The sequence below is a fragment of the Falco rusticolus genome, chromosome 11 (genome assembly GCF_015220075.1).
Source record: "Falco rusticolus isolate bFalRus1 chromosome 11, bFalRus1.pri, whole genome shotgun sequence".
Taxonomy (NCBI): Eukaryota; Metazoa; Chordata; class Aves; order Falconiformes; family Falconidae; genus Falco; species Falco rusticolus.
In genome coordinates, this window is record NC_051197.1 from 29,122,500 (window position 1) to 29,139,582 (window position 17,083).

Genomic DNA, 17,083 nt, shown 5'->3' on the forward strand with positions numbered 1-17,083 from the left:
ATGAAAAAATAACAGGGAACCTTTCGGAGGGAGCACGTGGATTTCCTTCACGCCTTACCTACTGGTAGCTAGTGTTTAACTCAGCATTTCACCGTGCTGTTTCGCTGCTGCTCACACATGAGGAAAGTGACATCAGATGCGAGAATCAACTCTGTCTCAGCATCCCTCACTCCACCTTAGCCTCTCCGTGCTGCTCCCACGCAGCCAGGTCTCCAGCGTTCCACCAGATTCATTTGCACGACCGAAACGGCACCAACGCTGCTGGGTTTTGTGCATTTGAAGATGCGGGGTGTAACCTCAGTGCTGCTTGCCTGCGAGCAGGGCCAGCCAGCTTTTAGCCGCGTAGGCACGGACGGAGCTGCGCTGGGCTATCGCGCCCTGCTGCACACCTGCAGGTAGTTCACACTCAGCATCCAGCTCTGGAATCTCTCTCTCTAGTCCTTTCTGCATAAATCAAGCAGCAGGGAGGCTCAGCAACATGACGAATACGTTGGCTAGAATATCTCCTGCTGTAAAGACACAGGGAGGAAGGGGGATACTAAACTAACCTTGCCTTGGATGGAAAAGCAGCTGGAATTTAATGTTCTTGGAAGCTGGCCCTGGCTGTTCAGACATGGATCTGCCAGGGAAGTCCCCAGCGGAGGCATTGCTCATTCCCCAAAACTCAAATGTCAAAAGAAAGCACTGGAAATCATTAAGCACTCCGTTCAGCATTACTTGAACAATCTCAGGCGGGGTGGGGGGAAGGAAAAAAGGCTTCTCAACCAGAAACAAAACAGAAACAAATTCTTAGTGTTCATGCAAAACGGGGGTGCGTGTGTGCGTGTGGGTGTCTCATCAGGAATCTGAAGTGGGATTTCGCTTAATTGTGTCAATCTGATACAACATCAAGCCAGCCTTTAAAAAAAAAAGAAAAAAAAAGGCAAGAAGGAAGAGAGCAGCAAGCAGAAAAAGCAGGAAAGATAACCAGCACTGTGTTTGGTCTGGGTTTTCAGGGACATCACTGTTCCAGCCCACCTTGTGCCACTGCCCTGCACCAGCTACGCCACCCGCACACAGCAAGCTCCGCTCCGGCACCAGGAACTCACCGTGGGACAGAAATGGTGCTCACATAGAAGGCAGCAAAGTCAGCTTTCCCCCGGGAAGGGCAAGCAGATCCCCCAAAAGTTTTATCTCACTGACAGAAACCCCGTTTGGAAGTACGTCACCACTTTTCCTAGAGTTCAAATTAAGAAAAACCAGGAGGTGACTTTGCCATCTGCCACAAAAGTGCAGCTCTAGAGAAAGCACATGTGAGTTTTAATCCTACACCAATTTAGACACCAGTACCAACTGGCTATTACGGAAATACGTTCCCAGAGTTCGTACCTCCCAGCCCTTCCAGGGTGAGGGATGATTTTCTTACAGATGTTGCCTCTTCTCCAAACACTTTGCTAGGGAGGTACCTTCTAAATCACCGGCAGAAAGGCATAATCAGCACTGAATTTTGATGCCGTGCTATGGAAATACGCACCATGGGAACCACCACCTTTCAGTAGGAATATAAATAACACAGTCGTGCCCGCTGAAATAGCTAAAAACCCACTGGCCATTTTTGCAAAAACAGAGGCAAACTTGGTAAGTGGCAGGTTAAACTGAATAGGTCTTTTTGTTTGATGTCAGAAAGATTTGTATGTTCTAACAAAATAAGGTTCTGTATTTTATGAGTGGGGTAAACCGGTTGCTTACTTGATTGGCTGATCCAATCGGTGCCAGAAACTATTTCCCTTTTTCTGTACGATCTGTAAAGCATTTGGCAATCCCTTTTGGAAGAAAGCTGTATCAAGGAAAAAAAATATAAATAAATCACACTATTGTATGCAACTGAAGTGTTAAATTCTCAGGAATCGACTGAGAAAGTACTCCACATTAGCTAAACTTTATTATTGTTTTCCAGTTAGGATTACTAACATTTCTTACAATGCTGGAAAACACAGGGAACAACTTTTTTTGGAATGGTCTTACTGAGGACCGCTGCAGATTGATGAAGCATCTAGTCTTACAGCAATGGAAATTAATGGAATAAATGGGAAAAAAAATATGGAAAAACGGACTTTATCCTATTCCCTGAATGCCTGGTGAGGTTCTGGCTCAAGCCGTGCTCTGGGGCAGTGGAAGGGGCAGGTTTTGAAGCATGCTAGAAGAAGGGTGCTTCTGCTTAACACGGTGGAAAAACTCATAAAGACAGAGCACAAGGTATAGGTGAATCCAGGAGCTGCTCATATGGAGCAGCTGACGGGGACCAAAAAGGATCCCCCCAAAGCAGCCCCGAGGGGAGCCTGGCACTGCCGCGCAACTTCTTTGAGGGCTGGAGAAGGAAACAAGAAAAGCAGAAATCTGAGGTACATGGGAGGATTTCTCAGATTTGTTTATATACATGTATTAATGGACACATTCCAGCAGAAAAGACAGATATTGCTTAAAAAAATAAATAATAAAAATCAACAAAATGAGAAACAGCCTTTGTGCATTGGGATGAGACATGCCTTCCCAGAACAGGCTTCCAAGCAGAAATAAACCACATTTATTCCAATATCTAGCAGCGTACATTGGATTTAAATTGACAGGGGTGGGGAAAAAAAGCAAAAGAAGTTTTATCCTCCCACAAGCTGGCTGGTATAGCAATTTTCATCTAAAGCTGCAGCAGATCACCAAGACAAACATATTCATAGGGATTTCCTGTCAAAAGTCACTCTAATGCAAACATATTTTAGTGGGAGAAAATAAAGCTCACTAGTGACACCAGCAGAACGCTATTTCCATTTAAAATGAGGAGCGTGGCAACTTCAGTTTTAATGGAAATTAAAGCATGCTGGCACCGTCAACTAACTGTAAAGCCACTTGCGGGTTTTCTTTAATTTTTAATTTCAAAAAAATAATACTTCTGAATAGGACATAGTGTCAATACTTTTACAGCTCCGATCCCACTTTCCACGTGTGCTAATGGAACACTTACAGTTCTCAGCTCACATGACTTAAATTTGAGAAACCACAAGAAACGTCTTATGACTCAAACCTTTAGCCTGATCTTTTAGGGAAAATTAAAAGAATATTTTTCCATAGCTTGTAATTACTTATGTACAAAATATGTTTATCCTTTGTTCCAATTAATCTTCTAATACTAACAAAGGAACCAGAGTCCATCTGCAGAGAAGTTGCATCAGTTAAACTCATATTTTTCAAGTAGCTGAGACCCCCACCATTTAAATTAGGACAGTCAGAGGCTCAAAGGTATTTGAAACCTCAAGTTCTTTGATGTTCAGATATAAGAACTTGAAAATGTTCATCTTAGAAACCTGAATTTCGATAGAAGGCATAATCTCAGGAAATTCTGGGCTACCCTGTGAGCTCCCAGAAAGTGGCAGATTTTAGTAAGAGTTGCGCCATTCCAGCCAGGGATACTTGTCCCTGCAGTACAATTGGGCTCAAATTAATATTTTGTACTGCCTACAAACTAGAAATAATACGGTATTTTAAAAAGTACCTTTAGAAGATGACATCTCCTTCACCACTGAGAATATTCGTAAGAGACCCCAGCCCAGAAGAGGCCTCCTAAATCACTGCGTGCTGTCTCGTGGTGCTGCAGACATCTAACAGTAGTACAATTTCTTTCATGATCTGATTAAGCCCCACAAAAAAACCCCACAGGTAGGGACCTGCTCCCCACGGTTCCTTTGAGAAGCTGCAACAGAAACTTTCCCTCCTTGACGGTGTGAAACCTATCAGTTATTTACTGCAAGTTTATGCACATTTGTTCATGTGAGCATCTTCTCTTACTTTAGATGTTTCTTTCCTATTTCTTGGGTTCCAGGATAAGGGTAAAGAGCCTCTTCAGGTTTCACAAGTGTAGGAATAATACATTTTTAAAGTAGTAAAGTGAATTCTGAACTAGATTTAAAACAGCAACATAACTTTAAAATATGGAGTGTTGGGTGCCTGAATAGCTCTTTAAAACAAACCATGAGAAATTAAAATTCATCCAGCTACCAACATTCAAAACAGCATTGACTTAATCCAGTTTGTTATTTCCTTGCCAGCAGCAGAGTTTTGCTTTAATCTAACCGCCTATTACATTTTCATTGCATATCCTTGACACTGAAGGCACAAATACTGGGTTGATATCATCAGAGCATTCAATGTCATTATCTAACTCGAAATGACAGGCAGAACAGTGTATTAAAGAACTCATGCTTAACTGAAGGACTTGATGAGCTCAAGGTGAACCAGCCTGATGCATCACAAAAGCCTGCTTTGGAAGCTCTTCATACATGCACAGCAGGAGGAAAAAAATCCCACTGTATTTGCTGGTTTACATTCAGCACTGAAAAAAGCAGCACTTCAAGGATCAAAAGGCAACACAAAGCACCGAGTTACAGAAAATAATGAATGTGTAAGCCTTGCAGGATTTTTTTACCTCCTCTTACTCTTGAAAAGGACCCTAATATGGGGGTGAATTAAGATGTTTGCGTACTTTCCTTTTTATACTTGGACCTAATTAATATTTTTTTCATTACCTTTTTAATTTGAAGGTACTGTTTTACTCATGTTTTCCCTGGTCACTTTTTGCAAACCAAATGGCAAAAGGGCCGGTGGCTTACCCATCCTGAGACCGGCAGAAGGCTGAACAGGAGCAGCATCCAAATCCATTACTAATCTTAAGTAACCACTTCTTGGGAGCATTGCTTGACACGCTATTGGAAAGTCTTCAGCTCAGTAAGCTTTGTCTAGAGACTATTTTCTTATAGCGGTTTTGATATTATGAGCTTCTTCGAGTGCAAGAGATCATTCTGTCTGCATGGAGCCCCACTGAAATCCCTGAGGCTGCACTTCCACGTACACCCACCTACAGCCCTGGCAGTACCAGGATTTAAATGATTTAGCTTGCCCAACGTTTTTCTTGGTCTGACTGCCTGGGAGACACCGCCAGCCCACTGATGGGCTTTACCTCCACACATCATCAGTGTCAAAAATAATGATTTAAATCAGGATAAGGGATATACTTTTGCCAGAAACACTGGAGCAGATGTGCTCTGACAAGTTCTTGCTTGATTCTTTTATGTGTTTAAGACCCATCGGAAAATGCACTGGATATAATCTCAGCAGAGCTGGCTTAATCTCCAGCCTGGCACTATTACTGCTGCATACCGAAAACAACACTTACTACTATTACTCTGCTGTGCCTCAGTTTCTCCATCTGTAGCACAAGGACAGTACGATACCAGTTTCCTCTGCAAGGCATTCCGAGACCAACTGATGAATCCCATGGGAAGAGCAGACATAGTGACCGCTTCCCGATATTAAGATTCGGGCAGTGAGGCATCACCACACTCTTGAGGAACGGCTTTCCCTGAAATCTTAAAACCACCGGGTCACTTAATTTGACAGCTTTCATTCAGCCGAAAGTGAGTGGAAGAACAGCAGCACAAGGAATACGATTTAAGCAAGATGGTGTTTAGTAAATATTTACTAGACACCATAGTAGCGAGCACGATACGTCTCTACAGAATGGCTAGCAGGTACTCTCAGATAACCAAATGGCTAATGCATTTATCCTGAAATAGTTTCCTTATTCCAACACCTCACAAATTCAATGCAAAGCTGTGCACAAGAATCTTATGCGGAGACATTACATGAAGTATTTTGACTCCTAAAAATAAGTAATACTATACAGATGTCTCTGTCAGGATGTAAACCAAGATTTAACACAAAGCCTCAGGCGTATTTCATATTGGCTTTCAGCTGGTGCATTCATGCCACACTGGTTCTGCTCTTTATCATCTTACATGCACAGCTTCAATCCCTTTTTGAAAAACATTCTTTCTAGAACAGAGGCTCAATGCACCACCTCTCCCCTCGCCCTATCCACTCCCCAAACACACTGTGGGATTTATAAAAAAAAGTAGGCTTCATTTACAACCTTGCTTCCAGCTGACAGTCAGAAACCTCTCGCACAGCTGCAGTGGTGCACAGCGCTGCAGGCAAGAGGTGTCAGGAACGGATTCTCCTTTCTCTATAGCTGTGGTACTCAGAGACTACTAGAAGCAAGAGTCGAGGCTAACTTCCAACTGAGCAAGTCTATGGAGAACACGAGTGTCAAAAACATAAAACAAAAGAATGCCAAACGTGCTGTGAACGTGCTCTCTCCAAGCCATTATGCCTGACGCGTTTCAGGGATGCTATACAACAGCCATGAAGCATCTCTGTGTGTGTGACTCCTCACAAACATGCAAAGACTGGATCCTTCCTGGAAGGACCAAGACGATTCCTGAGCCTTTCAATTGCTACCCAGTCTTTTAAGAGATCCATTCTGCAATGGAAGGTGGGGCTGTTGTACGCTCCCATGTAATCCCTTGTGCTGTCAAAACTCAAGGTTTTGGTGCTGGTATAAGCTACTTTTTTAATTATTATTTAATCTTACCTGAGAAGTCCCTACAGCTCTCAACTGTGCTGGCTGTGAGTCTGTTCGGTAATCCAGATTACTGAAATAGTCCAACATTTAAAAGTAAACTTCTAGAGAGGGGTTATTTTCAACATAGAGCTCAAGTATTTTTATTATCAGAAGTGTTTTCTGAATCTTCATTAACATACATTTTGATGGATTACACCAAGGAAACAGAGATTAGCAGAAACATTTTCATTATTGCAGCCATCATCATATTGGATGAAATTAAGAAAATGAAAGTATTAAGTTTTCAATACATAAGTCAGTCATTAAGTGTTAGAAGTTGCTTACCTTGCTAAAAGTTCATTCCTCATCTGCGCGCTGTAGGTTTATTCTTTCCTGCGGGCCTCTGATACAGGTATTGGAACAAAAGCAGCGCTGGTGTAACGTTATGGATTTCATACTGTTGGGAACTGATTACTGCGGCAAGAGCAACCCAGGTTTAGGAACTGCCCACACACAGTATTTGGGATATGCAGCAGAAGTCAAGAATTCATAAAATGCTTGCCAATAGCAAATATCCCCAAGAAATATAACAGATCACAATTATCCCATTGAGACCGTCTTGTTTTGGATAAATCTTAGATACATGTTTATACTCATTAATGAGCATACTGCTGTTTCAGCATTGGGAACTCAATTTGCATACACTTTCCCCAGTTCTATCATATAACGCGACTGAGCTATTCACAATACCATAAATTCTTCTCTAAGCCACTGCTTTGGGATTGCTCCTGTATGAGGCAATGGCTCCCTCTTCTCATGTTTGCTCGCTGTATTTCTATATATCTTCGCCTACAGAATAAGCTGCTTTCTATATTCCAGACAGTTGTTCTAAAACATTAAAGAAAATCTGCAGTCAGGTAGTGAGCCACACAAGCCGCAGTTTAACCTTGGCTGTAATCTTCAACAAGAAATGAATTATTTAAATGTTTAGCTGTATTATTTGACCTTAAAACAGTTCAGCTCCTTATCCCTTTTCCATAAGGAAAGTGAAACATTTTCCTACCTGAAAAGAAAACGAAAGACACATTAGCACTTTGTTGCTGGCTGTATTCTTGTACAAGGTCAGTCTTTAACTTAAAAAACTGGCTTGGAGTCATTTTGTGTTTTGCTACAGACAAAAAGACCCCAGTTTTTTAATCTGGAAAAACCGTGCTTTCACTTTTCCCTCTGCAGGTTTCCTTTGAGCAGACCCTTTTAAATGTTTCAGAATAAACACTGCAACATCTTACATGCCAGAACTTTTTGTCAAGTCAGTCCCTGACATGCTCGGTTCATGTTATACACATCACATACAAACTGCGTCTGTTAAAGAGCGAGGCAGAAATGTTCAGTAAAGACTAATTTTGCACAGCAGCAACTGACAGTCTCCTGTACTGGTTCAGGGAGGCAAGCAGGCAGTTTTCCTTTGGGATCTGTGTTTTGTCCTCAAGTACCAAACTGAATTAAAAATGTGGAACTGAAAGAGGCAAGTACCAGTGCAAAGGTAAATATTACCTATGTAAGGAAGTATGTTTCAGTAATACTGCTCAGTTTAGGTGAAAGCTAATAAAACTACTACTTACAAGTTAGAGCACGGATTTGGTCTTCTGTATTCAATTTATCTGCTATTATAAAAAAGCACATCTCCCCACTGTTCAATCAAGACATACAGTTCATGCCAAAATGGTACCATCTGCTTACAACTGGATATCATCCACCTACCTTTTTGTTACCCAACATTCTCACTTCCAAAAACTAAGCTTAATACAAAAAGAGGGAGAAGACCACCGCCTCTTTGCAGCTTATTTCATGCCTCTGTGGTTTGGATTCTGTTTCTCCCCCAGATACGAAGCCCCCTCTTCTCCCACTGCGGTTCCTTCACACGCAAAAAGACAAAAAGCCAAACCAAAGACGAAGTTACAAAACCAAGGCAGTAGTTTGTATTTTTTTTACAGTTTCAAAAGGAACATTTGTTGATGGACTCAGTAGCGTATGCACCTGGTGAAAGACAGCAGGAAGCATACCCACAACAAAAAGCATTCCAGTTGGGAAGCAAGGAAGGGGTTTGGTGCCCTTTAACAGGCACTGCAGAAAGGTGCTGTAGCCCTGAAGTATTTAACGGCAAGAAAGCATATGAAAGACAGAACTCACAGATAAAATGATGGAGGTAACAGCAGAGAGGGCCAGACTTGGAATCACTAGCATTGTTGTATAGACAGAGATGCAGTTGAAACAGGGGAGGAAAAAAAAAAAAAAAAAAAAATCTCTTCTGAGAAGAGGCATTTGACCCCAGAATCACTTCACTCTGCTTGTGCCTCTCCACTCGCAACCTCAGGCTCCCACCTGAGAGCAGGCAGTCAGCATTCAAATTAGTAAAGCAGCTCATCAGAAAAACTGTTTGCCAGAAACTGATGAGTAACAAAAAGAGCTTTGAAAAGGAACAAATATAAAAAAAAACAAGAAGAGAAAAACAGAAATCACCAGCTAATTAATTCTGTGTTTCTTTTTACACTATCGAGCACAAAGCATTTCCTCCAACAGTAATCTGGAACTAAGAAAAAGGGGGTTTACCAAAATCTACTTTATTTCCCTCTCTGTAAATCCATTTGCAATGAATTCTTCCATTAAGAGGGGGAAAAAAAACGCCAAAACAAAGGAGGAAAAAAGAGAAGGACCCCAAGGCTTACAATCTGACAGGCATTTCCCAGCCTGACCCCACAGCATTTCCCACAGAGGGCTACATGACCCCGTTCAGTAAGGCTTACCAGATTTTAAAAGGCACAGAAAGTAGAGGAGCACCACCAAACAAAAAGCCAGTGCAGTACAAAGCTTTGCAAGCTATTAATTCATTCTTTGGTTTTACTTCATCTTCCATGCAGTCGCTTCTTAAGTTTAGAACCAATCTGCCTGATGACTGCTTTCAGTGAGTTTAAATTTATTACATCTATAAGTGTAGTGACGGCAGACAAAAAACAACTGGTAAACTACCATGGAGAGAAAAACCCCACATCATTTAACAGAATATCTGCAACCAAATATAAATCTCGTCTGATTTGAAAAACGAACTGTATTTTCCAGCTAGTTTTTGCATTTCTTTTGTACCAACAGACAATGGTATGTTTACGTACCACATTTCAGAGGTTCATTGAAAAAAGCTACTAAAATTCCAGCTGATGTCAGCATCATTCTGACAGACAGTCACAGACTGTGTTTCAAAACCTGGATGCAGTATCAATGCAGCTTTCTGACGAGAAATCAAAACTTCAGACACAGGCCATCTTTTAAATCATTTATTTCAGTAGGAAAGATTTTTGAAACCTGTACTTAAATTCATTTAAACTAGCTTATGCAAACACACAATTTTCACACACACACACAGAATAAAGTATTAAAAAAGTTGAAGAAAAAGGCTAGAGGACAGCCAAATTGCACATCACTCAACGAGATCATGGTGCAATCCCTCTATCTCTAGAACGCCTCACGCCAGCAGGGAATATTAAAAATGGCTTGTTTACTGCATGACAACTTTGATCCCCCCTTCCAGTGATGGTTGGTCCTCACAGGATTATTATAAAACACTGTCTACGATTTCCTGGTGCTTTTCACACTTCAGTACAGTAGTAATTGAATGGATATGCTCCTGTACCCGAGGAGCTAGAAGTGCCTGTAAACAAGGCACCCTAGAAACCTTTATTTCAACATTTAATCCATTTATACTGCTTTTCAGTTTCATCCATGAACAGCTTTGGAATGGTAAGAAATACCTTCAGGAAACACGTGTGAAGGCCAGAACCTACCCAAATAAAGAGAAATAATATGCTAATCAAACACACAAAGGAAGCAGAATATTTACGATGCTTTTAGTCACTGGAGCAAGATCAGGTTAACAGCCACAACCTGCATTTCATTACATTTCATACACCTTTTTTCTTAGCAACGTAACTTCAAGAAAACTTGTCAGCTCTGTTCTGCAACAGGCACGGCTAAACTAAGTAACTGGTCTTTCCCCCTCTGACCTAACCCTTCTATTGTCTTTCAAGATTCTTAAAAAGAATAAGATGAATTTTCAACCTATCCTTCCCATTCTGACACCTGGATTTATAAGAACTACAGTAAAACCGCTATGTTTTTATAAGGATGTGTTCCAGGAAAACAGATGTTTAATTGCTGAAGAACAACACATTCCTTCTCTCATTTCCCCATGCGAAGCTTATAAAGTCTTGCTACTAAAACTATCTCTAGGAGTTGTTTCAGTGAAGGACAGTACTCTCTACAGTGTTGGCACGAGAAATACAATATACATAACTGAGCTTATGGGATATTAAGAAAGAATAAGATTTATCCAAGCCTTCTCTTTCCCCGAACAGTTTTTTCCTGTAGTATTTATTTTACGTTAACAAAAAGCTTGTAAGAAATAAATCTCCTAAGAATGGTCTCCAATGTTTAAATCAAAAAGGGAGAGAGGAAAGCAAGCTCCTTTCTAATAATGTGAGGTCTTAAGTTCATGTGGTCTAGACCATGACTTGGACTAACCTCTTCAATTTTTCTCTCCTACTAAATCCATTTAGAGACATACCAGAATAGAAATAAATTAATTTTGAAGAAGTCTGAGCTAGGTCTGATAAAAGCTGAGCAAGCCCAAGCTACCAAATACCTCTGCATTTTTCCTAAAAAGAGGCTATTCAAACAGAAAAAAAGCCACAAACAACTAAAGCAACTCAAGCCACAACTATTTCACATTGACCAAAACAACCAACTGCCGCAGAAATGCAACGACTGCAAGGAACACTGCCCCTTGGTACATCAAGGACATGGTACGCAGGTCTGCCACCGTGGTACTCTCAGCACTGAAATAAAGGAATTGGTCTTCAAGTTAATAATAAGGCACTGACAAAAGCCTCCTTAAATCCAAGCACTCACTCTCTCTTGATGCATTACAAATTCGAATGATGGTTTTAAAAATAGGATAACGGTCTACAGACAAATTCAATGTCCACTCGTACAGATTCTTTTAATGACACCTGTCCCAAGCCAAATCACCTTATGCACAAGCCACTTTTAGAGAAAAAATGAAAGAAAAAGCACAATACTTAAGTAATAACAGAACTTTTAAAACTTGTCCTTGTAGGGAGAATGAGGAATTAACTGATGTGATTTAGTACCAGCCCTGGTGTCCTTGCAACAGGCAGCATACTGCAGCCAGCCGTGGAAAAGATTGGAACTAGTAATGCTGTTGAGTTAGCATACCGAAAAAAAGGACAAAGAATGAAGAAAAATGCCACTGAAAGAGCCAGAAGCAGCAACATCCCACGATTTATCTTATCTTGATTTAGACAGGATTTGCTAGAGTTAACCAAGACCACAAAATCAATTTGCCTTTTATCAAAAGGGACCTCACCTCCTCCAGTGCCTTAGCAGCACAAAAACCTGCAATTACTTCTGCTGGAAAGCAAAGCATTTCCTTTTAACATTTGTTATGTCTGATGCCAAAAGAGGAAGACTTATTGTTGAAATTGTATAAACGCAAATACAGGAGGCTGATATTGCATGCAAAATTAGATTAGATGCATTTACTTCTAGTGAGGAAAAAACAACTAATAGAATCCTGCTGGTTTTTTTATGCTTCCTTTTGTTCCCAAGATGTTTTCAAATATGCATGCTTCTAGAAACGCTTTTCTTGGTAGAAGTTCAAGTGCTCTGTAGTAGCGTTTTGAGGAGGAAAGTTAATCAACTGATTCCCCAAAAGAGGCACCGATTCCTCGGGCAGTGGGCTAAAACATCTGCGTAACTAGGGGGCTGCTTAATGCAGCTGCAGAGCTGACAATAAGGTCTGCCACTGCAGTATTCTCCTTTTCAGATCTTTCTTAAGTAGGATATGCTTTTCACAGTAATTTAAAAGAACTAACTAACACAATTTAAAGCTGGGTGCTAAAGCTCATTCATGTAAGTATTTATGAGCATTCATTTATTAGTATTTGTCATTTTAATACCTGTAACTTGCACCTAAATATTTAATGAATCATAATATCCTGAGTAATATCCCTCTAGCATGAAATGTCTGCAAAATGAAATACGTGTCTGGGATGAGCTGTGTTTACTCAAATTATCAGAATTTTTCAAAAATAAATCTCCTTACTTGCTTTCTGAGAACACTGGAAGGGAAGTCAGGTTTTGAAAAACCTAGCCAAAAGCAGCATGGAGTAAGTTAGAAAGATAAAAGTTAGCAGTAAGTAATCAATAATCAGTGCAATGTTACGTATTTCCAATGCGCTGCACCAGTTCCATAAACCAGACATTCCCTGGTGTCCAGTCTTTCCCAAGACTGCTTGGCTAACAAAAAGGTTAGCAGGCAGCAGACGATTAACATTTGCACGTGAAGTCTTGCTAGGAAGATCTACTCTGAATACTTTTTGCTCACACGCCTCCAAAACAGGGAACTGTAAAGGGGCATCTTTAGTTTAAATATCAAAACTTTAAGAAATGAAAGTGACAAACATAAGCTGAAGTATTTCAGCAATTATTAACAAGGTAAAGAATTCGAGCAATATATTAAAAATAAAAGTCAAAAGAGAAACTGCCAACTATCTGAAGTAGTCTGGATGACAGTCTTACCTGAAATACGAGAGCTTGTTGCTGTCCTTGTTTTCTCAGCACTGGTTTTAATTATTTCAGTCTTTTGCTTGTTTGTTTGTTTTTTGCATTTTTTTGAAAGAGCATTACTATGTTCTTTACAGTGTATTTGACTTGTCAGTCTTTCCAAGGTTAGCTGAGGCAGCTTTCCCTCGGGGAACAAATCCACCACCTCTTCCTGAGCACCAATTATCTCAAAATATGTAACATTTCAGTCTTTCTGTGTTGCCTTGTAGGACTAGGTGGCTAAATAGGAGATCAACAACAGGAAAGTAGGGAACTACTCATTGTAACAAGTGCCAATAATGTTTTCCACATTGTCATTACTCACTCCAGTTACACTGGCTACACATTTTAAGAAACTCCTCCCACAACACTCAATTTCTCCCACGAAAAACAGCATATCTGTGGGCAGAAAAACAGCATTATCTGTGGGTAGAAAACCAAGGAAGAGTGGAGGCCGAAGAACAATGAAAGCTGGTAAGAGCAACAATTCACTAAATGATGATTTGTGAGCTGTTTCCCTCACCATCTTCCTACCATAAAAACCTAACTCAAAACAGCTGGAAAAATAAAAATAATAATAAAAAAATATAAATGACACCTTGTGACCTGGCTCTGTCTTTAGCAAAGCTGGGTGATGTCAGGCTGTGGCTCCCAGGTGCACGTTTCCTTTCACTAACAGAAGAACAAATACAGTTACACTGCAATAAACCTATAATAGCTTATTTAAAAATTCAAAATCCACAGGCTATTATCCACAACGCTTAAAAAAAGTACACACACTGTTAAAAAAACACTTAGTCATTGAGAAGAAACACACGTTAAGTCATTTTTAACATAAAAAACCCCAAAACTAAAGTTGTGCAAAGTCTACTCCAGTAACACCGCTGGCTATGAAGATGTTGCCTTTGCTACACACCCAACATGGGTAAACTTGGGAGATACGTGAATTGCAGAGGGATCCAGCACCAGTAACCCCTTCCCAAAATACATGACTTCAGGATCAGAACAGACTATTCATTCCCCATCAAAACAACAACAAAGAAAAATTGCAAAGGGACACAAATTCCCATGGTGCTTGTGGTGCAGTTCTGACAGAAGCATCCTTCTACTGTTTTCTTTCTACCAAGTGCCAATTTGCAAGAACAATTCTTGGAAACATAAACCAGCCTATTACCCTTTACATCACCAAGAAGGGGTTGGGGGTTTTGTGTTTTGTTTTTTTACTGTGAGATTGGATTATTCTTCTTTTTTTGCCCCCCCCAGTCATCAGAAATCAATCATTTCCATTAAGAGATTAATTTGACTCTGGAAAACAACCAAAACATGAATTTATAGGCTTCTACTTCGGTGCAATAAACAAACTGTACATTTTCAAACTAGTAACTGCTAGTAGAAACCTTTATTAGATAGTCAGAGAACTCTGCCACAGACTGGTAGGTAGCTTGTTTGTTTTTTAAAAAAGGAGTATTCATGGTGGAATCTGCAAGCGTATTTACGGCCACTAAACCACAATGTCATGGAACAGTTACTACTTTTTCACAGACTTCAAAGTTTTGATATCGGAGTCATATTTTGGACAATGTTTCCTTGCTTTACAAAGATAATATTTTTGAAGATTAAAGAAAGACTAATCAACCAGGAAACTATATCTAGGTGACGTCAAAGAAATCCAAATAAAGCAAGAATCAAAGTCTTAAGCATAAAACACGCACAGAAAGCATGGCTCCCTTTTTACAACCATAATGTTTTTCTCCGTGAGTAACTTCAGTGACCAAGAATTACTCCTGTCAAGGATGGAATTTTGGTAGTCCCACACCTTTTCTCTCCTTAGGTTATCCTACTTATCCTACCTTTAATGAATTAATTATTTGTCTGAAGATCAAAAGAGCTTCTGTACGTAAGGTCTGCTTTAGGCCGTGTTATCAATACCACACAACGTCAACTATTTTGACCAAGACAGATACTAAAATCAATTATTGCCAAATAAGAACATGAAAGCTTGAAACTGTGCCTCTATCTTTTTAAATGCAGATCTTCAGTGATAATACGAAACACCATACACTGTCAGTGGTCCCTAACTGATAATTAACAGATACCCAGAGAAGTAAAACGTCTCCGTGAGCTATACCCCCATGTTGGGTTTTCTGCCTTCGTACGCAGGAGAATAACACGTGTAGAATCACATGGGAAGAAAACACTCAGTTCTGACCCGACAGTGCTTTCAGTTTTCTCTTCCACACACAGTCCCTGACCACCCAAACCCATGTGAACTATGTTTTTTAACCAGGAATTAGGTAACAACATACCAAAAAATTTTTTGGCGTCTAAGTGCTCGGCCTTTGTGCCACTCATAGGGAATACGGCTCCCATACAGTACTAAGGTTTGCAAGCTTACTGCTATTTTAAACTTGCAGTTGTTAACATTTCTTATACTCGTAGGTCTGAGAGAAATAACATTGCTCCAGGCTAAGCGTGCCTGGGATAAGCTTCCATCAAGAATTCCTGGTATAGTATAGTCTAAACAACATCTTTCAAACGCGTAGTACCTCTTTTACCCGGTCCATACATAGCTTTTATACAACTCTCAAATACCAGGTTCACTTGTTTTCTTAAGAATGCCTAAAAAGGTGAGTTATATTCAAAATTAGTATAAAGTTAAAAGAAACTCAAACTAGCTACAATCTATTTTACTCAAGCACAGCACCGCCAGAAGTTTCACACACACTGTTTGGTGTCTCATGTTGTTTTTCCTTTCATTCTTTAAGGCAGTGGTTTCCACAGGTCAGTTCAGAGAATATAACGAAGCATGGTCCATGGCAATTCATGTTGCAACTCCATTTTTAATTTGGGGGACTCTGCTCCCCAATCATTAGTGGTTTTGTTCAGGGCTCCAGAGTTCAGATATCGAGTTGATGGGCTCTGTTCTGGCACAGAATACAGCTGGCACATTTTTCATCAGGACCTCGTTCTCAGTTATGAGATGGTTCTTTTGAATTCGCCTATTATTCAAATGTCATCAAGTTGGCAGGAACCTGAAAACAAAAATATAAACAATAACAGATTTTACTTCAGGTAGTAGCTACTTACACTCCACTGTTTCACAGACTAGCCACCTGTTTAAACGCACATCGTTTAACTCATTCTGTTTCAAAAAACAGGGAGGAGGATTGCAACTAGTGCTCAACAAATAAACTTAAGAGCTGTAGAATCTGCTATCGTTTCTGTAGAAGACACAGGTATAACCAAAATATTAAGCCGCTGGATCTCATTAATTCTGATGAGATTTACGTTGTCAGCCAAACAACCTTAACATGATAAATCTCAGCACCAAACTACACAAGCAGAAGCTTCTCACTTCAGTCCCAGCTAGAGAATTCTTGACACACAGGTCAGTGATTGATGTAGGCCCTCTAGTATTTTTAAGACTAATTTAAAAAAAATGAGGCATAAACACTTGCCTGGGCTTTTCCCATAGGAAACCTGAATGCCTGCTGCAGACGTCACTCCCTTTTATGAAGATTAAAGCTAATTTGCATTACATTAGTTTATACCCCCATTTTCTCCCCATCAGGAATTTGCCTGACAACAACATCTCTTGTTTACTCAGATTATTAAAAAGCCCCCACATTCCTGATGACTGTCAATAAATACCCAGTTTGGACAGACTGGAAACAAGCATTTCTTGCTTTGCATTTACCAGCGGCTTGTAGAAGCAAGAATAATGAACTGGGCTAAAGTTCCACCATTACAATTAAAAATAGTATCTATTATAATACTTCCCAATATTATTGACACCTACCCAGTTGAATATTCTATTGAAAATACATTTAAACATCCAGTCTTTCTTAGGCAGTCATACTGTTAACAAACAAGATCTTCCATTTTGAACAGTACCATAAGGCATCTCTCTACTGAAAGCACTGTTCAGGAGTCAAATCACAATCAAAAGAAAAATTTTAGAGGATTTTCTTGCAACTCATT

General features: G+C 40.0%; 1 protein-coding gene across 7 annotated transcripts in view; it reads right to left on the minus strand.

The window, feature by feature from the left end:
* Positions 1-9,741: 9,741 nt before the first annotated feature.
* Positions 9,742-17,083, minus strand: part of RALGPS2 (Ral GEF with PH domain and SH3 binding motif 2) — a 134,239-nt gene continuing 126,897 nt past the window's right edge. For all 7 annotated transcript variants that reach the window (XM_037403568.1, XM_037403569.1, XM_037403571.1 and 4 more), the window contains one exon: positions 9,742-16,134. In XM_037403568.1, the coding sequence (XP_037259465.1) occupies positions 16,105-16,134 (30 nt within the window). In that variant the 3' untranslated portion in view covers positions 9,742-16,104. The remainder of the gene's footprint in view (positions 16,135-17,083) is intronic.